At 35.8% G+C, this 23,843-nt stretch overlaps 1 protein-coding gene across 1 annotated transcript in view; it reads right to left on the bottom strand.

Moving 5' to 3' along the window:
- LOC108391144 (complement C5-like) overlaps positions 1 to 23,843 on the bottom strand; it is an 84,258-nt gene that overhangs the window by 47,750 nt on the left and 12,665 nt on the right. Inside the window, exons 5-20 of the mRNA XM_073225454.1 lie at positions 23,502 to 23,593; positions 21,989 to 22,071; positions 19,536 to 19,626; positions 17,515 to 17,629; positions 15,814 to 15,940; positions 13,628 to 13,743; positions 11,963 to 12,148; positions 10,465 to 10,668; positions 8,987 to 9,196; positions 8,713 to 8,862; positions 8,047 to 8,176; positions 7,017 to 7,079; positions 5,746 to 5,943; positions 3,455 to 3,545; positions 1,961 to 2,034; positions 962 to 1,101 (exon numbers count right to left, since the gene is read on the bottom strand). Of these exons, the coding sequence (XP_073081555.1) occupies positions 962 to 1,101; positions 1,961 to 2,034; positions 3,455 to 3,545; positions 5,746 to 5,943; positions 7,017 to 7,079; positions 8,047 to 8,176; positions 8,713 to 8,862; positions 8,987 to 9,196; positions 10,465 to 10,668; positions 11,963 to 12,148; positions 13,628 to 13,743; positions 15,814 to 15,940; positions 17,515 to 17,629; positions 19,536 to 19,626; positions 21,989 to 22,071; positions 23,502 to 23,593 (2,070 nt within the window). The remainder of the gene's footprint in view (positions 1 to 961; positions 1,102 to 1,960; positions 2,035 to 3,454; positions 3,546 to 5,745; positions 5,944 to 7,016; positions 7,080 to 8,046; positions 8,177 to 8,712; positions 8,863 to 8,986; positions 9,197 to 10,464; positions 10,669 to 11,962; positions 12,149 to 13,627; positions 13,744 to 15,813; positions 15,941 to 17,514; positions 17,630 to 19,535; positions 19,627 to 21,988; positions 22,072 to 23,501; positions 23,594 to 23,843) is intronic.

Genomic DNA, 23,843 nt, shown 5'->3' with positions numbered 1-23,843 from the left:
TAAAGAAGCCTATTGGGTCACCCAAAGCCAACCATTCTCCCAGGACAGCAGGGGTAGGGTATGGAAGGATAGATACAGAAGAATCAGTTGATAAAATTCAACATAAATTCATTCTAAAAATTCTTAGTAAATTGGGAATAGAAAGGAACTTTTGAAGCTGAATATATTTAGTTTTCAGCTACAGAATTAAATTAAAATCAATTTTAAAAATCTATGACATTGGTCCTACTTTCAGTAATAGCTAAGTAGATCTTATTGGATAACCATTCTGCAAATAGTAACTATAATTTCTGAACAAAACATACATTTAAAAAAACTACCTGAAGTCACTAGAGAGTGGAAGAGAAGATGACAGTCACAAGAAATGACTGATGATGGTGAAAGTCCTATTTTTATAGTTCTGACCTGAGGACAGGCCCCATTAATACCTTGAGTGGTGGCTAAATCCCTCATAGAAACTGCCGTCCTACAGTCTGGGACTGAAGTACTGGGGGACAGAGTATGGGGCAGCCACAACAGCAGAAAAGTGAAGGGGCTCCAAGTACACTTCATAAACTTTGCCCAAACCCAGGTGGTAAGATGTTTGAAATAGAAATTTTACAGGGGCTGACAAAAATCTACAAAGTGAAGATGAATATGAATGACTAAAGTGGAGGAAAGGGTTTTAGTGGCAAGGAGATCATGGACCTTAAAGTCCATGGTGAAAGTGAACTAAATGTGAACTCATCTTTCTCTGGACCACCACAGCACAGTGATTATCTTATAGACTTGTATTCTTTAAATTGGAGTTGCATGAATATTGTCTTAACTCTTACTCTTTTCTTCATCCCTCCACTGAGTTGAATTTGTATGTGTGTGTGTGTGTGTGTGTGTATGTAATAATTCAGTTAAGAGAATTATCAGAAAATCAGAGAATTCTTTTTTTTCCACTTATTTGAACATATCATAAACACATACTTACCTGCATTCCAGATGTTCTGTAGTTGTAAACAGTTCCTTTTAACTGAATCTGTTCCCCTCGTACAACAGAATATGGTATATTCATTTCCAGGAAAACGTCTTTGAACACTTGTGCCTTGAGAGTATCAGCCACACATATACCTTCAGCCCAAAGAGAAAACAAAGTAGAAGCATATTAGGGAATTCCTATAATGCCTTATTAGTAGTAACATGTCTCAGATTTGCTTTGCTTCAAAGAAAATGGAATATTAGACCAGTTTTTCTCTGTACTATCACCCCTTGTCCTTGAATTTCCTATTTCATTGATCTTTAGTTTAGTAGTTATTGGAATTAACAGAAAACTTTATTTGTCCAACAAATACTTAATTCTATTTAAGCATTAGAATGCTTATCAATTAAAGAAACAAATCTATTTTTATATATTCATTATTGGCTCCATTTAATGGGTATAAAATTTTGATTGTGTAAAACCAAGATTTTGTAAAACTAAAGAATAATGAACAAACAAAACCAACTCTGAAGTTATTTATAAACTATCTGCACTACACCACCACAAAAAGGCATCAGCAAAGGAGAGAAGTTGTGTATTTGTTTCTAACTCTATTCAAGTACCCAGTCACTGAAAAAAATGAAGGAAAATGGGGAATTGATACTAACATTTATAAAATGATGGCTATTAACTAGTGGGGGTGAGGATTTAATAATATGGGTAACTGTCAAACCACTGTGCTGCATATATGAAACCAATATAAGATTGTATATCAATGACACTTCAATAAAGAATAAAATAAAATGATGGCTATTAGAAGAGCATAAGAAGAAATAGATATGGTCAAAGATGTGAGCATATCCAAGTTTTTTTTTGTAATACATAAAAAAGAATATATTAAAGAATTATACCACTTAAGTTCTGGGTAAACTAAGCAGACAATGACCAAAAAAACTACATTTTGATAATCAAATCACTCCTTAAATGAGTGTATAACTTAAGCTTGCTTACCACTGTTTGATATGCCAACACCTTGAATTTCCCAGGTGGTCAGAGAATCAGGTAGCACAATTTGCAACTGGTTTCTGAAAGTTAAAATGTTGATATTCAAATACAGTGGAACATTGATTAACCCAACTTGACAGCACTAATTAACAGAATTTTTGTTTCATACTGCCTTAGAAGAAAGAAAAAAACTCACAACAAAACAAAATCATATTAGGTATTAAGGAAAAACCAAGCAAGAAACATATATTCAGGATCTCTTCTATTTGTTCTACATTTTTAGATATTTCACTTATGTGATGAGAGTTCATATGTAGAAGGATGCCTCTGAAACATTGCAAACTCAAAAAGTGCACAACGAAGAAAAGATTATGTGCATTGCGTAGTAAGTTTTAAAATAAGGAAGCAAAATAATGCATTTTAACACTGCTCATGACAAAGCTGACGTAACTAAAATTTTCTGCTTAAAACTGAGCTTAAATAGTTATTCATTCAATAAACAGCTATTGTCCACCAACTTTTTGTCAGGCATAGGTATAAATACTGAGTACACAGCACTTAAAAGATATGGTCCTGCTCTCAAACAATTTGTAATTTAGTGGAAGAAACAGTAGGCAAATAATTGCAATTTTCTGTAATAACTGTACCAATAAAGCATTTAAATAGTTCAGAAGCAGTGCATTGATTCAACACATTTATTTCAGTGCCTCTACAAGCTGGACCCTGTGCCAGGTGCTAGATATAAAACAGTAATCTGAATTTAGTCTTCATCCTGGAGTTACTTTTACTTACACTTTAATGTGGAAGACAGGCAAATTAATCTAATCACTGGTAGGGTTGGGGGCAGTGGTGGGAAGGCTTACCATACATAGAAGTGCTAGCTAAGGGGCAATGTCAGCTGCGGTAGATAACATTATAGACAAAGAATTACGGGGGACAAGGGTGGAGACAAGGAGACCCATTATAAGACTGATGCCATGCTCGGAACTCAGTGTCTTGCCTGCTCCATGGAGAGTCAGCGCTTTGAGCTTCCTGGGAAGGGAGATGCTCAGGGACTTGGCACTGTAAATCACTGTTTCAGTGCCTGGTACAGAGTAGGCATTCCATAAAAATGTGTTGAATAAAGGACTTTAACAAGAAGAGAACTTTTCTTTTCATCAATGTTTGTTTTATAGTACAGATATTTCAGGCTGAAAACAGCTGCTTAATATAGTGTATAGCACACAGTTGTGTCCAGTAAAGGCTTACTGAAGTTAAATGAAATTAAATGGAAGGGTACCCTTCTTCCCTAAGAGTTAACCATGCCTCAGAAACAATTACTGGAACAAATCACACATTAAAAAAAATAATAATAATAAGGCAAAATAACACAAAATTTAACCCAATAGTATTGTCTTAAATTTTACATAAACTATTAGGAAATGGGTAGTTTCCAGATTTTTGGCCATAATATTTTCATTTTCCCACATTTTTCAGAGGAATATCAAAGAAGTATACTACCTTCTGGTGACATGATGAACTTCCCATAACCAGCTTTCTGGAAAATAGCTCCTTATTTCTGGCTTGGTTACTGGTAACAGGGTCTTTATATCTAGGGGAAAAAAAGCATATTTGATTATGGAAAAAAAACATAAATTCTACTTAGAACTGAATTTTAAAATATGGACATTAATCTATAACTTAAGCATTTTATGAAGTGTCAATGAAACATTTTGTTTAGTAATTAAAAAATAGAACTATAAAAGCCTTAGAAGTTCTCCACTAATATCACTGACAAAACAAGGTATAAAAATATCTTTAATTATTTGTTTTTTAAATTGCAAAATCTTTAGTGTTCCTGAATTATACAAGACACTAATCAGTCTATAAAGTTATCTGCATTTTTATAAATGTAATAATTGTGTTTATATTAGGAGGTTTATATGATTCTCTGCCTTACTTCAGAAATTTACTTGCATTTCCTCTAATAAAAATAGAACTTCTGCTTCTGTACAAGATGTACTAATAGGGATTGGAGTTACCTTTCTGCATTAAAAAACTTAAAAAACAGACACACTCTAAAAAACAACACTTTTGTTACTTTAGTGCTTAAGTGATCCAGGACTGTGATCCCGGAGAGAAGGGAGACAAATTAGGTGAAACCTAAAATTGTCCAGGTTTACTGTCTGGAGGCAGTTTACAAAATGCAGAGGAGAGAGAGAGGAACCTATGCAGACCCTTGCAAGTTGCGGCAACACACATGGGAGTTTTGGGGAACCAAGCTGTCTAGAATGAGGGGCAGAGTACCAGAGAGGAAGGAGCTGCAGAGACTGAGTTCCATGCAGCTGAAGCCAAACCAGATGATTTAGTTGAAAAATTGGACAATGAAAATATACATATTTGATTTCTCATGAAAACACTGCCTAAAATAAGCAAAAATCTGAAAGCAACCTATATTTATCTAATAACATGGCTTTGGTAAATGGCCACAAGAATTTGTTTGCAGAAATATATCCATTCAGATGGATGATGTTTTAAGACATACTTTTAGGCAAAACAGTAAGATTATTTAACAGGAGCTGTGCCTGCTTTTGTTTGTTTTGTTCTGACTATATATAGATGAAACAAAAGTCATGGCGATGGTAGTACAGAATAGAGAATATAGTTAATGACTCTGTAACGTCTGTAAAGACAAACAACAACAAATGTTGGCGAGGTTGTGGAGAAAGGGGGTCCCTCCTACACTGCTGGTGAGAATGTAAATTAGTTCAACCATTGTGGAAAGCAGTATGGAGGTTCCTCAAAAAACTAAAAATAGAAATACCATTTGACCCAGGAATTCCACTTCTAGGAATTTACCATAAGAATGCAGCACTCCAGTTTGAAAAAGACAGATGCACCCCTATGTTTATCGCTGCACTATTTACAATAGCTAAGATATGGAAGCAACCTAAATGTCCATCAGTAGATGAATGGATAAAGAAGATGTGGTACATATACACAATGGAATATTACTCAGCCATAAGAAAAAACAGATCCTACCATTTGCAACAACATGGATGGAGCTAGAGGGTATTATGCTCAGTGAAATAAGCCAGGTGGAGAAAGACAAATACCAAATGATTTCACTCATATGTGGAGTATAAGAACAAAGGAAAACTGAAGGAACAAAACAGCAGCAGAATCACAGAACCCATGAATGGACTAATAGTTACTAAAGGGAAAGGGACTGGGGAGGATGGGTGGGAAGGGAGGGACAAGGGTGGGGAAAAAGAAAGGGGGCATTACGATTAGCATGTATAGTGTGTGGGGGGGAGCACGGGGAGGGCTGTGCAACACAGAGAAGACAAGTAGTGATTCTATGACATCTTACTACACTGATGGACAGTGACTGTGAAGGGGTATGTGGGGGGGACTTGGTGAAGGGGGAAGCCTAGTAAACATAATGTTCTTCATGTAATTGTAGATTAATGATACCAAAGTAAAAAAACTAAAAAAATATTACTATTCATCACTTTAAAAAAATGAGGAGGTTGAGGCTCAGAGCAGAAAAATAATCATTCAAGTTGATAGAATGAGCTGGCTTGAAATTTGCCCTGGGTCTTGATTATGAACTAGTGCCCTTTGTTTTACACTACACATATATTTTGATTTTCAAAATTAATAACTTATTTCTTCTTATGGATATTTTATAAGTTATCTTTTCTACTTGCAATTTGAAATAGAGCATGAAAACCACCATTTAAGCAGCCTAAAATTTACACAAAATTCCTCATATTGCGCAGAATTGTGATAGGAAATGTCAAACTTACGTAACCTTCCCAACTGGATTTTTTTGTGAGACTCTTCATCACGGTGCTGCTTTGCGATGTTACAACATTCCTTGAAAGCTCTGACACAGTTTGGTCCTATCTGAATGCGGGCAGCTCGCTTCTCACAGTTTTCATCATCATTAAGAAAGGCTCCATCATAACAGCATTTCTTCACTACTGTGTGTTTGTATTTAGCAACTGAAATGGTAATGATACAAGTGCCCTTGGTCATGCTCAGAGTCATGACACACAGCTTAGAAGGGATACTGAGGGTTACTTGGTTTCTATTGTCACCCCACAAACAGCCATAGCTGGTGGAATGCCCAGCCTTTCTTTGGAAATGCTCTAGGAATGGGGAGAATGTGTCCTCACCAGACAGCTCATCCCAACTCACACTAAACGGTTAAAGGGCTTCCTGCAACTAAGCTAAACACTGTCCCTTGAAACTGGTACCTTTGGTTTGGCATCCTTTGAGTAAAAACGTGAACTATCTTAGATTTCAAATATTTGAAGATAGCTATCTTCACTATACAAGTATTTCCTTCTTGAAGCTACATATCTTATTTTTCCAAGTATCTCTTTTATGATATGGTTTGTGGACTTTCACCGGTGGCAACATTCTTCATCATAAGTGCTCAAATGTATCAGTGTCTTTATTTTCATATCATTAGAACTTAGAATAAGTTTGGAATTAAAGAACATATACATATGGAAGGAATTATTATATTACTATAAGCATGCTTATTAGCTTATCATTAGTACTCAGGCAACTGATTCCCAGTTCAAAGTGCTTTCTATTTTAATTGCCAATTGTCATATTTCCATTCAAATAATTGTTTTAAAATAATTTCTATTAGACTTATTTCACAAAGAATGATCCAAATTATTATTAACTGTTAAAAATATAAAACAGAAGAAGTAGATTTTGGGGTACACCCCAAGGTTAATTAAATCATGGATTTTGTCATAATAAAATGGAAGAATATTATTTTAATCGCTAGGTAAAGTTTGTAGAGGGGAAATATTATGACGAACAAAAGTCAATTGTTTAGATTTAGAGATACAAATAATAATAATAATTTTCCTCAGATTAAGGTTATGGCAAATGAAGACTAAAATGGATTAATCTTTCTGAGAGAGGTGAGCTAGATGTCTGTACATATCTTTTAATTCATTCTATTTAAATTAGGGAAAATTAGATACTATTTATTATCTCCAGCTTTTGACTATGATCATAACCTTTTTACAATCACATGAAATGTTTAGAGTACCTTCTTCCTCTATTTTCTTATTCAGCATTCTTCTTGGCCTGAGAATCTCTTTACAAGGTTCATCTGTTTAAAAAAAAAAAAGAAGATGAAGAAGGAAGAAAAGGAGATAAAAACCTCAAAAAGAAAATCCCATGAAATCATTTCAGTATTTAAAACAATCACGTCATTTGTTCATTCAGCAAATATTGAGGGTCTGTTTTTGACTATGCATTAAATGTTAGAAATCTTAATATGACTTGTTTTATCTTAGAAGAGCTCATGATCTAGTGTCATATGGTTCGACTTGCTTGATCTGAGTTTGGTTTTGAATCTTGAAACCTTTCTGGTTCACTGATTATAGAAAAATACCTAAGCATTTAGATGGCTTTTCTTGGGTAAGCTATTTTTATTATTTGTTCTTTGTGCTATATATTATTACAGATAATAGCTCAAGGATAATTATGAACCATTTTAAAGCCCTAAAAAGATGATAAGATGTGGGTCTGGTCCTTATAGAGCTCACAGTGCAGTGACTTAGACAACATGTATAAGTAAGTGTAAGAATGTGCAACGATGCACTGCTATTACATTACTTTTATAAGAGCTAAATTCCTACAATATTCTGGCTATTAAAGGAGGAGGGAATTATCAACTTTATATGGCACAGAGGCCTCACAGAGGAGATGATTCTTACACTAACTTCTTTATGCTAATACGAGGGACAGCAGTCCTGATGAGGAGAGGCCCAGTGGTGTTAAATAGCATAGTGCCACCCAAGAACTATACTAGGTTCTGGATAGCTTACACATAAGGTAAGGCAGAACAGTGTGAGAGATAGCTGGAGAGGGCTGGGGAGAAGATGGAAGGCTGAGTCTTGAAGATGAATGTTATGTAACGTTTTATACAGGGAAGTTATGAAGCCATGTCATTCTAAGATCAGAATAGAGAATATTCTGGAGGAGGCACAAAAATGAGGTCTGGGAGGCAAATGCACAATGTAAATTTCATGTAATCAACTTGAAGAATAAACAAAAAATGCTGAGGATTTTACCATTTTCTCGGCTGTCGTCTGCATTTGCATTGGTGAGGAAGGTGAGTCCAGCCAGATGGAATACATCTGCGTTATTGCTGCCACCCCCTGCCCCACAGCCCAGGTCACTCTTCTCTAAAGCTTGAAATACCTGTCCAGAAACAGTCAGTTAATTTAATGATTCTTAGGAATTAACTAAAGGCAAAATGTTGAGCCTACTCAGATGTACAAATCATTCCTATGAAGAGCTAAAGCTATAAGTTGTTACATGGCTGTAATAAACCTCTGAAATACATAGGGCCACTCACCAAAGACCAAATTCCCAACTTCATTCCTTTAGTTTGTCCTTTTGTATTATAAATATATACCTATTCAAAATGAAATCAAGAACTAAATTTTAAGCTTAGATGAGGAGATTGTTAGAAACTGACCCATGTTGTTTCGTTCATAGACCACATGCTGCAATTAGTGTAACATCCACAAAATAAATAAGATAAATAAATGGGTGAAGGCATGAATGAGTTAAGAAATAAATGAACTTTTAAGCCTCAAAAAAAAAAAGCACAATCTCTTGTGTTTTTGAGAAGAGTGCTCTAGGTTCTAAATTCTCCCACAAACCAAAATCTATAGCCACACCGTGAAGCACTGCAGAGTCACCGCACACACCAGTAACATACACTACTTAACTCTTCCCATGGGCTTCTTGGCTCTGCTTTGGACTCCATATATAGCACTGTCTACTGCTGTTAAAGCTACCCAGGAACCTGACTCAGTATCCATATTAAGAGATACACGTTGGCCTGGAGAATATGTATCTGCACTTGGAGACAGATGAACCTACAAGGTCATTTGAAAAAGAAAAGAGAAGGTCATTTGTGTAAGACTAAACCTCACAAGTAGCTGCATTTACAATGTACTTTATTCAGATGAACATTTGATTGTGACTTAATTTGTGGCTTACCTGGAGCTGGTTGCCACACTTTTCTTCAATATTTAACCAGACGGAGTCAGACACTAATTCTGCTGTCTGCTCTCCTGTGACGATGTAATAGACCAGGAGACGGGCTGAAGGAACCATGTTTTGTGTCACTGGAATGTTTATACTTTGATAAGATAAATCTGGAAGTTTCTCCCTTGTGCCGAAGTGAACAATTTTTCCCTTGGATAAAATCTAAAAATAAACAGTGGCAGCAACAATAATTACAAAAATGAAAACTTCGCTGAAGGACAGAGTTTGGAGCTGGAAATAGAAATTGTGTTAAAGAAAAAGAACGCTAACATGTATGGGCCCTATGTGTCAGGATTTTTATGTTTACTTAATTCCTTTAATTCTCACAATAACCAGTAAGATAGGAATATTATCCCCATTGCACAGATGAAGGGACAGGGTCAGGAATTAACTAAATGTCATACTGATTTTAGTTCAAAATCACATAACCAGAAAATCAGAGAGCTAAATTTTCCCCCAAATATGTTTAAAGTCATTACATTGTCACCAAAATCTCTTTTGTTTTATTGCTTTAAAAAACATAGAGAGATGAGTAAGTAGAGTGCATCTTATTGGAAATTAGGTTTTAAAGCCAGAAATTAGCTTCTACACTGGAGGTGTAAGGTTTAAAAAAATATGTAGATCACATAAAACCAAAATATCCTCAAAGATGACTTAAATTGTCCTCAAAGAGCAGGATTGCCTATGTGGTTTTGGTACATAGTCCCTAAGCAGGTCCACTAATTCTTTATCAGTCAATATGATTTATGGTCCTCATTTATTTTTTTAATTTCTTTCTCAAAAGTGTTGAAAAAGCCATCACCAACTGTTTGGCCTGGCCAGCAGAATAATTCATTCCACTTCTTCGGCAGCTGTCAGGAAGCCCTGAACATTTTTCACACATTCCTTCCTAAGTTTCACCAACAGGTTTGCTCGGCCACTTGTGTTTTATATAAATGTCAAAGGGATGCTGCTGAGCAGTACAATTAGAGGAGATATGATGTGACTCAACTCTTAAGAGCAGGATTTGGTTCCTCCTTTTATGCTAATAAAATGCTTACATTTGAAATAGGTCTAGGCATGTCATCTTTGGCAGTAAAACAGAGCACAGTTAATGTGGGAATTTTATCAGGCTCCCTCTCCTGAGTAATCAGGCTTTCTTTGGTGAAAAGCAAGGAGTCAGAGGTTCCCAATCCAAATCTTCCTCTTCTGAGGTAACCATGATGAGCCTTTTAACCTCTCTGACCCTCAGTTTCCTCATCTGTGAAATGGTCATGAGAATCATGCCCTATCTCAAAGGTTTTTGGAAAGCTGATTATCAAATTAGGTGATGTTTTTTAAAGTGCTTTTAAAAACGAATGTTAAAGGATCATTGTAATGCTTCTCTATAGGCAAAGAAGTATTCCAGGTAGGGGAATAGCTAGATATAAATCTATCATTATTGTACTTACCAAGTAGTTATAGTGAGTTATTTTGTCAATATATGGACTCTTGGGGGTAACAATAATATTCAGATGTTCTCCCACAAGCAAGGGTTTATAGTTTTCAGTCCAGTCAATATAAAGGTAACTTTGGCTAAGAGATGAATATGCTATTGCCTGGTAATCGTTGCTGGCCTGATTTTCTTCTGGAAGATCTGGGTCATCAGTTCTGACCTGAAAAGGAAAATTTCAAAAAAAACATGTGGACTGTGATGAAATGTGATCTGTGAAGCATACCTTTTAAATTCCTCTCTTTGCTTTATAAATTTCTAAATTCTACAACACCAAATGCTAAAGAGAAAAAACTGCATTACTCCAGTGTTTGTACAGTTGTGGTATCAAATAACTTTACAAAGACTATGGACATTAATCAGAATAATATGGGATTATGGGCTATGGTGGGAAAGTTTGCTGAGGTGAAAAGAGAAAGATGCTTCTGGAACAAACACTGGCACCCTTCCTGAAATGTCATGGCAAGCTGGGGACTCCTCTTCCTATGGGTGGGACAGCAGGGATTAGGGGTAAGAAGAAGGCAGCAGTGGGGAGGTCTTGAGGAATGGGCACACCACACAGACTCTCCAGTCCAGTTTCATTGTGAAGTAGTGGCACAGAAGAGTGCTTATAGACATGGGATGGGGCAGGAGTGATCTCAGGGCTGCAACAGCCGCCTTTGACAGCAAAGGGGTTACTTAATAGCTCATAGTACTATTAAATATGCATCCCAGTGCCATCATTTATTAACTCTGGATAAGTTACTCAATCACAAGAGAGGTTAGAAACCTCCATTTTCTCAGCTGCAAAATGGCAGAGATAATATTTTCTAACTGATAGCTGACTAAATGGGTAGTAAATGTGCTGTACATAAAGCTCTTAGCACTTTGTGAGCACCCAGTGGATGAGTGAATTTATGCAAGCTGAGGTCACTGATGGGTATTATTAATTTACTCATTTTTTATTTGGGATTGGGAACTTAAATATTATTTACTGAGAGAAAAGACTATTACATGAGCTCTAAGGTAGCATGATTTATGCAGCTAGAGTAAAGGGAGGCTTCCACATTTGACTCTTTCATGGTCCCCAAAAGATAAAAAGTGGTATTGAGGGGAAGAAAATATTCCTGCCAGTATATTCTACTGCTATACCAACTCTGAAGCTTCTAGAGAAAATAGTTCATTCCCAATTTTAAAAAGTGATAGATTTGTTTCTTCAATGACCATTTGATGGATAGCATATTGCCTTTGGTGATCTTTTTTTTCATTCCCAATTTTAAAAATTGATAGATTTGTTTCTTCAAGGACCATTCGATGGATAGCATATTGCCATTAGTGATTTTTTTTATGCAAAATTGTGGGTCTGTTCACTGGATTTGTGTATAAAAATCTACCACATCTGCTTTGCACACTAGCCAAAACATACAGTCAAAAGCACACATTGTCCTAAAAAATTTACAAGGAGAATTTTAGCTCACATTAAACTCCAGCATCGTCACTCCAGATGGGAGATTAACCACAAATGAAGCTACTCCATCACTGGAACGTGTTACACTTTTCTTTGACTCCAAGTGGGATGTCTCTTGGTTTACATCGACGGTTTGTGCACTCAGGGTCACTGGGACCCCTCCAATCAATTTGTCAAATGAATCCTTAACCTGTACCTGTTTGTCAGAACAATCGAAATCCATTTCAACTGCCCACCACTTTTTTTAAAGCAAAACAATTCTGAAATAATTTTCCTCCTTCTCCACCAAAGTATAAATTATTCATGTTTAATTCAGTAATGAGAAGTATTTTCTCAGATATAGAAAGCTTTCATTCTATTTAGTTAAATCATTTTTTAATGGATTCCCTATACATTAAGCAGATTTAAAACATAAATATCCTATTAAGTCCATCAAGTAGATATGATAAGGTCTTCTGCTCTCTAACTTCTGTCTTTGTTCAATTGGTTTAGACCTGGACAAAGGAGAAAATGAGGCAATCATTTCTGAGGAAAATTCTCTTAAATACGAGAAACAATAAATGCATCTTATTTTCTCTTTTAACTTCTACCTCTCACTGCCATGCTTATGGTCATATATAATTTCCACAGATGTATTTTATATTGTTTTCTCTTTATATATGATATGCAGTATATAAAGATATTTTGAAATAATATAAATATATTCAATATAATATATATTTATGACTTTTTATTATATATTCTATAATTGTATTATCATATATAGTCTATAACAATATACCATATATTATTATATATATGTTATATATGTATGTTAGAAGCTACAAGCATGTCAAAAGCTTGCTTTAGCTTCGTAAAACTTTGTCTTTTAAAAGCCAGTGACCCATAGTGAGTAATAACTAACATATTTTAATTATACTAAAGGTGACTTTTTAAAGCAACATATTTTCAAAGAAAAAAAATAAAACATTATGCTCTAGCTTTCTAAATTAATGACAGGGAACAAAATTTCCATTTTGAAAATAAGTATTATACATAATAAAATACATAACACTAAATATAACAAAATGTAATTAATAAGTCAAAGAATGTTTTAACACCATACTATCAGCATTTTAAAAGGAAAACTGAAGGAAGGAGAGATGGAGAGGAAGGAGGAAGCAAAAAAAGAGAAAAGATTCAGGGACAGAAAGAGTCAAAATGGAAAGGGCAGAGAATGATAGAGAGATGAGATCAGACAGAGTTGTGCACAAAAAGAACCCCGAGACAGAGTGAGAAGCACAGAAATGCAAACTCAAGAATACCCAGGAAGTAAAAAAATGGTAAGAGAGAGGGCTTATTTTCAATGAATGATATTTCTGTTTTAAGGCGTTTTAAGAATGCCACCAAACAATTTCAGATGTAATATTTTTTGAACTATAGAGTTACAAGTTTTTAGTTACATATTATTCAATGCAATGCTTATTTAGACAATGCCTAACGCAGGCTATCTTACTAAATACTGACGCTTGGCCTAAGTGTTGAAATCACTCCTGAGGCGGAAGCAGGTCTGAAGTTTCCCACCTCTGTCTGCATCTACAGGAGGGGCAGGCTTTACAGAATGAGTTCCTTCTGTGATGTGCCTCTCCAGCCTTCCCGTTTGCCACCCCCATGTTCCACCCCACCCTTCTTCTACCTTGACAGAAAATGGAATCCCAGGCTTCAAGAAAAGAGGAGTAGCAACCAAATTCACTTTGTAGGGAGAGAGGATATATTTGATGCCAGGGATTTCCGCCTCTTCAGAAAATCCACCTAAGGAAATGACAAGCATCACATTGACCATTTTTTTTAGGAGTATATGGATCTGTATGGGATCTATTTGACCTCTACATTTTCTCGCAGACTTATCCATTCACTCACTCTGTTCCTGCACTCATTCATTTACCAATAGTACGTAGGACATGGATCTTGGTTCAGAGGGTCAGTGCAGAAGATTTTAGAGCTCAGGAGTTTCCCAGGCCATCTGCACAAGGCTTGGGTGTAGAGCTGCCCCTTGTGGGAATGGAGCTTTAGGATTGGACTGAGGAGGCATGTGAGGAAGGGAGGCCACTTTTTGTCAGTGACCTGAGTTTCAGTTGAATAAGTACAAGACCTAAAGAAAGAATGGAAGTGTAAAGCAGAGACTAAGTTGTACAGAAAGTTCACTTTTAGAGCACAGGGATATGGAGAGACATGGATAGGAAGACAGAAGAAGAGTGCTTGAGGTGGAGAGAACCCCGAGGGCCCACGGGCAAGAGCTCAGGACTGTTACCCTAGTGTTAGCTAAAACTCAAGCTAAACTATTAGGAATGACATACAAAGGTCTAATATCCCCAAACTCCTTTCCAATATTATAATCCTAATGCCCCCGTATATATCCTACATTTCAGACAACTGGATAATCTTATCAAGCTTTTGGACACACCTTTGGTATGTCTCCTCTGTAGAGGGTACCCCATTTCACCTCATCAACCATCACTGCCTCAAAACCCTATCCTTCAAGACTGACCATGTTTTTGGTTGCTCAAAAGAAGACTGGACGTTGTTGTTGGTTGCTCACCTTCCTCTGAAGATTGGCTTATTTAGTACTTTGCATTGAGCACAAATGGAATTCTTTCTTGCAACAGAATTTCATGTTTACCTGTCTTGGAGCTGACACTAGTTTGTAAGTCACTCAAGCACTGGCATTATACATCATTCATTTTTGTAAGCCTGCATGTTCAGAAACACTCTTAGAATAGCTCATAAATATTGCTTAAATTGAACTTACTTGAAATAAATTGAGAAAAAAATGAAAGTGGGAAACATAAACATAATGTCAAAAACAATAGCCTGGGCAAGGAGTATCATTCTCCAACACCTATTAAACAGTTGATATGTGCAAGGTGCTCAATAACTGGATAATTGCCTAAATTCTTCATTCTGCTACCCTACATGGACAAATTTAGAGGTGGAAGGGGCCTTAGGAATTATCTAGTCTAATTCTCATTTTACCAAAAATATATATATATATGGACTCCACGTGGTTAAATTATTTGTTCAAGTTCAGGGCTCGGTATAAATCTGAAAATATAAAGAATATTAGTAATCAAGACTAGCCAGAAGTAAGACAAATTGACTCAACTTGGAGTAATAATTATAATTATTAAAAACCATTAGCGTGGCATTGAGAGCTCTAGATAAGATGTTAAGGATGCTAAGGAGGGAATAGGTAGACAGAAGAAGGAGGAGAAGGGAAGGAGGGGGAGATGAGCTAACACATATGGTGCTCACTATGTGACAGGTACTGTTTTAAATGCTTTGCAAAATATATAGACTTCTTGATCTTCACCAGAATCTTATGAGGTGTATGTCACTACTGTACCCACTATAGAAACATTATTGTCTCAATTTTAGGTAAAATTTCTGAACATTACAGTTCAAAAGGGATTTAGGAGGTATTTAGTTTAATTCCCTTATTATACAGATAAAGAGACTAAAGCAATGATCATGTTATATCTCTCATTTGCATAGTATTTTATAAAACATTTATGTATACATAATCCCATTTAGATTTTGATTCTGACCAGGAGAGAATATTGGGGTGCTAGATGTTTAATCAAGATAGCTTGTAGAGCCAGCCACTCAGGATATCAACCCAGCAGGTGTTATCCCATTTTTGCACTTGAGGCAATAGGAACCTGATGACTGGAGAGTGGCAGAGCTATACTCTAATCTCAGTTTTTAATGATATAAAAAGTAAAATTTAACTATGAATTAAAATAAAATAGGAAAGAACTGCAGAAATTATTTGTACCTTTAATACATCTAAATATTATCCAAGCTAACAAAACAAACACTTACCTGTAGACTCTATGACCGTTACACCAATATAAAGGTACTTGTTGTTTATGTCTTCTAGGCTGTCATAGGACAGCTCTTTAATTGCCGTTTCAGAGTTAAATGTGACTTGAGCAATTCCATTTATCAACTTTTAAAAGGGGGAAAATAAAAAGGTATTTCAGAGAAGAACTTATAAGGAGAAAAATAACAACCTCTTTTTCCTAGCTTCTCCATCAAAGGCAAATGTCAGAGGAAGAGTTTATTGTCACCAGTAAATGTCTAGGTCCACAATTAAGCCCAGATGTTGTTTTGTAATTTATTTGTATAGAATTATAGACAAAAGGAGTCTTAAACATCGTATGTTTCAACAGGTCTTTTTCATACTAGCTGACAAAGATATCTTCTTTGAGTCATCATCCACCTTTCTGGGCCTGTTCTCTAGCTTACTTTTGCTTTTAACTGAGAGTTTGTTGGTTCTAATGATATTTTAATTTGCACTTCACTGTTACATATGGAAACATTACTTTAAAAACATACAAAGGGTAAAGGGAATAAGGGGTTAGTTCACATTATATAATTATTAACTGTACCAGTAAAACCAATTTTGCCTTATTTTTTCTTCTAAAATTGAATAGCTTGACGCTAGGGATTTTTGTCTTATTTAGCTAGAAATCCCAGTGGCTAGCATAGAATCTTGCATTAAGAAGAGGTTTATATGCATTTATATCTTGAATAAATAAAACTGTTTTAAAAAAGCAAAGGCTAAATAGCTGATGATGCAAACTACATGAGTATGCAGCAGTGAGCAGAATGACATGAGCCCTTAGCATCTATGGCATCACGTAAAGAACACTGACCAAGGGGAAAGGGACCAGGGCTCTAACCTGAGCTCCAGCAACCACTAGCTCTTAACCATGGACAAATAACTCCCTAATGAATTCATTCACTTACGTATATTTATAGTGCACCTGCTGTTTGCCAGGAACCATGTTGGCTGTGGGCACATACATAATGGGAACAATTTAGACAAAAAGTTTAGTGTAATGAGTGATAGGTAAATAATTAAAGCATTACAAAAATAGGGGGCTTCTCACCCCAGCCCTACTGAAATTTTGGACAGGATAATTCTTTGTTCTGGGGATAATGTTCTGTGCATTGTAGGAGTTTACCAGCATCCTGGCCTCTATCCATTAAATACCAGTAGCACCCTCCTCTTCAGCTGTGACTATCACAAACATCCCGTTGGAGGTAAAGAAAATCCCTCTTTTTTTTGCAGTTGAGAATCACTGCAATAAAGTGTCAAACATGCTCCACTGGGAGAAGTTCAAAGCCTAAGGAAAAGGTAGGCAGGGGCAGCTGAGTTTACCGGAGTCACAGAGACTTGCCAGAAAAAGACATTGAGAATTAGAAGAACAGCCAGGCAAAGAAGAGGCAGGAGGAGACTAAGGGAAAGAACATTCCTAAGCAGAAGGAGCAGTATGGCAAAGACCTGGAAGAAAGAGAGACTAGGGTAAGTTTCAGAGACTAACGCAAAGGAGAAGAAAGAGGAAAAGGGCCTGAGATAGGCTGGCAAAGGGGGCAATGAGAAGCCAATGGAGCATTTGGAGCTTCAGTTTCCACACCTATATAAAATGAGGGGTCGGACTAGATGATCTGAAGAACTTTCTATCTCTAGCATTCATGATGCTTCTTCAGGTATGAGCAAACGTGTTAACATCTTACCATTGTGCTTTGTATTGCTTTTTGCATCATTTCTTTTTGATTCTCTTTTAAGTCTTCTCTTATTCCAAAAGTGACATAAACTTCAGCCTCAGTGACGACTTTATTATAAAAATATCTGTTAAACAATAATACCATAAAATTGTTTTGCTAACATGGTTACAATAAATAATAAAATTCAGATAAAATGTAACAATTTCAAATTATATAAATCACTGATACTCTCTAAAGTATCTTGCATACACTATTACATTTCATCCTCATAAAGCTACAGTAATAAAGCCAAAGTACTGGTTTTTATTACTATGTGCTAGATAAGAAAACTGATCTTGAGGAGATCAAAAGACCTCAGGTCCAAGGCCCTTTCCTACAGGACACATTACCTCCTTGACGATTTTGCTATCAGTGGGTAAACTACCCCTGTTTTCCTTTACATCTTTATATACAGCATGTCCAATCTCACTCTTCTGTAAGTTCTTTTTAAAAACTCTAACTGCGTATTTCCTTTTAGTTTAGAGTTAAAATAAACTAAAGGAAAATTTCTACATAGCAAATAATACCATAGAAGAGCTAACTTTCCTTATTCATAGGATGAATAAATAAAGTATCTCCATCAAAAGAAGGAAGTTTCTATAATTCTCTGACAAGTGAGCCTTTTGTGTTCACTTATACTAAGTGACAAACACTGTATTTTAGGAAAATGCTAATAAGAGAGGCAGTACAGAGTATTTGAGGGCACAAACTCTGGAACCAGATAGGCCATGAAACTTAGTAGCTATGTGATCTTGGGCAAATTGCTTAACATATTCACACAGAGAAGACAAGTAGTGATTCTACAGCATCTTACTACACTGATGGACAGAAGTGTAATGGGGTATGTGGGGGGGATTTGGTGAAGGGGAACCCTAGTAAACATAATATTCTTCATGTAATTGCAGATTAATGACAACAAAATTAATTAATTAAAAAAATTGCTTAACATATTGTACCTCTGTTTTTTCATTTGTAATATGGAGATAGTAATGTATCTACCTCATAGTTTTCATAAAAACTAAATGAGCTAATACATACAGAGTGCTTAGAAAAGTGCCCAGCACAGATAGTTATGTAAGTTGATTATTGTTATTAATAACTGCAGATCGCTTGCAAAACTAACTCTAATTCTCTACCTGCTCCATGTACCCACCACCTTTGCAGGTCCTTGCTTGCCAAAGTGTGAAGGAAGTCTATTTCCTCTGGTCTGGTCTTGTTACTTGCTTTAGACAAAAGAATGTGGTGGAAGTGATGGGGTGCTAATCCCAAGCTTAGGCCTCAAGAGGCCTTTTATGCTTCCACGTTCTTTCTCTGAGAATTGCTGCTATTACAGGCTAGCCTGCTGGGTGACAAGAGACACACATAGTCCAATAATCCTTACAGTTTCAGTCAACAGCCAGTCAACTGCTAGACAAACTGTAAGACCTCCTAGACCAGCCAGACCCCAGCTGACTTTCCAACTGACTACAGGCACATGGGCAAGCCCAGATGATGACATCAACCTGGCCCAGATCAGCAGAACTGCCCAGCTGCCTCATAAATGGTTGTGGTTTCAGCCATTGGGTTTTGAAGTAGTTATGCAGCATTAGCTGGCTGATGAAGCCATTAGAAAAATGACAAGAAGTGAAGGCTTCATATCGCAGACCCAGTATCCTAAGGCATGCTAGTTCCTAAATATACGTAATGAACTTAAATCTTTGCAAATTTTTTGCTGTTGAGTGACTAACAAAGCTAAAATCAGAGTAAACAAATAAACTATAGGCATGATCTTAAAGGCATGGAAGGCATTGCCAATAAATCACAGATCTCAATAATATCTAATGTATTAAATCAACAAATTGTACACATTAAACTTGCACAATGTTATACGTCAGTTATATCTCAATAAAGCTGGGGGGGAAAATCACAGATCTTACTTTGGGCAACTATCACAAACCAGAGTTGGCACTCAGTTTAGCTAGATATCATCTGAAAAAAATTAACTTTCTTACCTTGCTTTTATAGTAATTCCAAAATTATTAAAGTTCTTATAGCCAATGAAACTATTTTCTGGTTCTATTATGACAGAAAAATGAGGCAACACTGAAAATAAAAATAAAAAGGCAATATTACCATTAAAGTGACAGTAGCCTCCTTTCTGGTATAGTTGGACAAACTGCAATATCAACACAACATATACCTTGTTTTTATCATTGTTATCATCATCAACCAACAATATCCCTCGGAAGCCTCCCACTCTACCAATTGGAGGTCAGTCTAGCTCTATATACTAGAAGCACTTTGCTTATTCTTTGATTACAGCATTTATTATAGGCAATTATTTCCCTCACTAGAGTATGGGCTCCTTGAAAACAAAAAGGATTATACGTATCTTTGTATATCCCTCTCTCTCACCCTTCTTATATGTCTTAAACATTAGTATCTGCTCAACAAATGTTTATTAAATTGAAAATAGAAAAGGAAAATTCTTCATTATTTAACTTTTCCCTCTTTTGTTTAGTACACAAAACCCATCCAGTCTCCAAATTCCAACAGAAAACTCTGACTTCAAAAGTCAGGGCAGAAAGGAAGGAGGTTTTTTCTCTCTCTTTGGTATCTTGATTGCCCAAGAGAAAAAAATTTCCCACCTAAAATGTCACTATCTTTTCTTTCTACTAACTCAGACTGTGTATCAGGGCTTATAGATTCTAATTCCATTAACCTGCTCAACAGTTAATAGAAAATTGGGTTATTGAGTGACCCGGATATGTATGATGGACAAAGACTGACTCACAAGTGTTAAGTGAAGTAGTAGATTTCAGATACAGCTCCTGTGTTTTCTAGATAGTAGAAGTAAAAGACTAGAAGGCTAGAAGTAAAAGTAAAACTTTCGAGAAGACTAGAAGTAAAAGAGGAACGCAGTTTGTTGCTCTGGGCTGCATTCCTGTTATCGAAGATCAAGGCCGGTGTGTTTTTTCCAGAATATGAGGTGGAGGAAAACATTGCATCCTTTCATCTAATTCATATGTGTTATGTCGTAGGCACACTCCTATCAAAGGGATAGACCAGTGAACAAGAAAGATACAAACCCTGTCCTTAATGAGCTCATAGTCAAACATTGAAGACAGTGATTAGCAAAAAATTACACAAATAAACACTTAAACACAGTTATGAAAAATTTGATACAATTAAATACAGGGAATACTTCCCAGGAAAGAGAACTTAGGGAATGGCTTTGCTGAATAAATGGCTTTTCAAGTGAGACTTGAGACATGAGTAGGAGTTGGCTAGTCAATAAAGAAGAGGAAAAGTATTCTAGGCAGATGGAACATCATGTGTTAAGTCACCACTGCTGGAGGGAAGGGAGGGGATGAATGGCATAAATGAGGCTGAAGAGCAGGTCAGTAGGGCCAGCTCAAAATAAGGTTTTTGATTTTCATTGTCAAAGGAATGAGGAGTTCTTGGGAACTTTTCCATAGTGAAATGACATGATAAAATTCACATTTCAAGATTGTTTTGGCCAATAACAAATGATAATAGCTTGAGCACAGAAAGCAATCACACTTCTGCAGTAGCCCAGGAGGGAGACTGGTGATGAATTGATGAGGATGGCTGCAGATAATAAGAGATGAATGAATTCTAGATATGTTCAGGAAGCATCAAAAAAACTTGGAGGAAGGGAGATCAGGTAGGTTTATATGTTATTGAAAGCCTATAATCTTTAAAGTTGAGTTTCATTATAACAAATTTGTTTTGTTGCTGTTTTGTTTGTTAATTGTTAAAATTTATGTATTTATTCTCCATATTATCATGAGTCTCCTGGGGAATAAAAAAATGACTTCAAGCATAAGAAAGTTAAATTTGTTATCAGAGCACACAAATAGTCTAGTAAACAACAACAAGAAATTGAAAGATTAGGCTATTTATGTTAATTATTAGTTCATTAATATGATTGATTTCAAAATAAGAATATCTTAGATTTCTAGATAAATATATTAGGAATTTGTGAGCCAGAAGGAAAATAGCCCTGGACTAGGGGTAAGGAAATCCAGTTTTTTAGTTCTGTCACTAATTGGTTATAATGACTTGAGTAAATTATCTATTAGTCTTACTGGGTTCCACTTACTTCATCTCTGCTTGTTTAAGTTTCTCCTAAAATCGTAATTCTGGGAGAGCTTAACTAGTCAAGCTCCTTTGGGGAGGAGGTCCTTCCCAGCCGTATGATGAGCATCCCAAGTCCAGAGAGTGGATAGCCTACTGTTCAAGGTTGGCAAGGGCAGGCTGGAACTAGACCCTAGGGCATTCCAAACCCACCACTCCCCCACCCTCCTCAGCAAGTACTTCTAAACACATCAGCAAGGCTGCCTCATCTTCATCTAGGAATGATTCATAGTTCATTAGTGAAAAGGATTATTGCAAAAACACTACTTTTTTTACAGGTAAACTTTCAATTGTCAGAAATTACCATATTCTTTAATTTCAAAATATGCGGTTCCAGTTGTTGAAAAGTCCTCTTTATATTTAGCTTGAATTGTCCACACACCATATCTGTGGAACAAAGTATTTAAAATTACTGATGTCATTAAATAATTTTAATGTATTCAGAAGAAATCTAATCAATTCTTGTTTTAAAGAGGGAAAAGTATGTAAAGATGTATTTTATCTAAGTAGTATATTTTATTTGTGGCATGTTTTAAGCAATAAACAGAAATAATTGAGCATTTCAGGGTAGTAGAAACTTTTTAGTAATTTGTTTTAATCAATTTAGTTTTTCAGATATTGCGCTATTTTCTCCGGTATTTTATCTTAATATAGTTAATAGCTTTGATTTGAAGAGCTAATGATACTTGAGAATTAACTTAACCTTGACGCATAATTATACTAACATAATACTAAAACCCAAACTATAGTAGGAAATTCATAATAGTGTCTCTAGAAACATATAATACAGATCAAGCCTGTGACCAAATGATGAAATTGACACCTTACATAAAACAAGTTATGGTTGGAGACAAAGTAAGGTTTGTTTAAACAGGAAAATGACCTGGGTTTAATTAACAACCTTCACCAAAAATATTAACTGAGCACTGGATTAAGCACTGGAGATAAAAAATTAACATGATAAAAAGTACCTGTCTTTATAGAGCTAGAGGTAATAGCCCCTGGGAGCTCCAATCCCCACTTTTCCATTTATGAGCAGATTGGGCATGAGCAAGTTGCTTAACCTCATTTGTGAAATGGGAAAAATATTATCTGCCTTGCATATTGGCTCTGCAATCAGTAAACTTACTATTATGGATATCATTATCATCATTGATTCAGTAAGCATTTATCAAGTGTCTGTTGTGTTGAAGTGCTAAAGATACAACAGAGAGCAATACAGACAAGACCCCTGTCTTCAAGGAGCTTATGGTCTAATGGGGAATGAAAAGGTAAGTAAGTAAATAAATAAATAAATGCAAAATTGACTTAAGTGCCATGAAGAACATAAAACAAGAGAGTAAAAGTACATTTTATTGTGTGTCTACATTTGATTGTGTGCCCAGGGATAATAAATTCCTTTGAAAAGGGAGTATTTGCCCTGTATCTTAAAGAATGAGATACATGTTTCAGAGTGAAGCATGGGAACCACATCAGGCTTTTTGACTGATAGTCTATTAGATTCCCTGAAGAGAGAAGCATTGATGGTTTTGATGAAAAAAAAAATGGAGGACTATTTTGCCTTTTCCAAATTCTTATTTCTACATGTAAAGAGGAATGGTGAAAAGTATTTGGGGGTGGGGGTGGGGATTTTGCCAGAAACTGAGCCTCACTTTACATTAGACCTGAAAAGATTTTGCACATCCTCATTTCTCTCACACTGACACCCTTTGTTAACACTAGGTGGCTCCATTTGACTGGTTATCTGCCTCACAACCAAAAAGATCCAGATCTGCTTTTTAGAGAAAACTAATTTATTAACAAATATTTTTAAATACTTAGGACTTGATGGAATCTTGAAGTCAGGAAAAGAGATAATTCCAGTATAATCATTTTCTTCTACAATGTCAACTTCTGATCCTTCGGGATCCTTTGAATGAAACAGACAACTTCAAAGCACATAAACCACATTAAAAAAAATTAACATTACTTTATCTCCAATCTACAGAAATATTTACTAACAAATATCCACGTCTTCAAATTAAATATGAAGGAGGAAGATCATTTATACATTGTGGAGGGCAAATATGATTCATTTAAACCACTTTCCTCCCTCTTTTTGGACTCCTCTGTCTTCTGACACACACACACACACACACACACACATACACACACGTCTA

This window comes from Manis javanica, chromosome 2, assembly GCF_040802235.1.
Source record: "Manis javanica isolate MJ-LG chromosome 2, MJ_LKY, whole genome shotgun sequence".
Lineage (NCBI taxonomy): Eukaryota > Metazoa > Chordata > Mammalia > Pholidota > Manidae > Manis > Manis javanica.
Note: the sequence above shows the minus strand (reverse complement) of the source record. Positions and strands in the feature narration are given on the sequence as shown.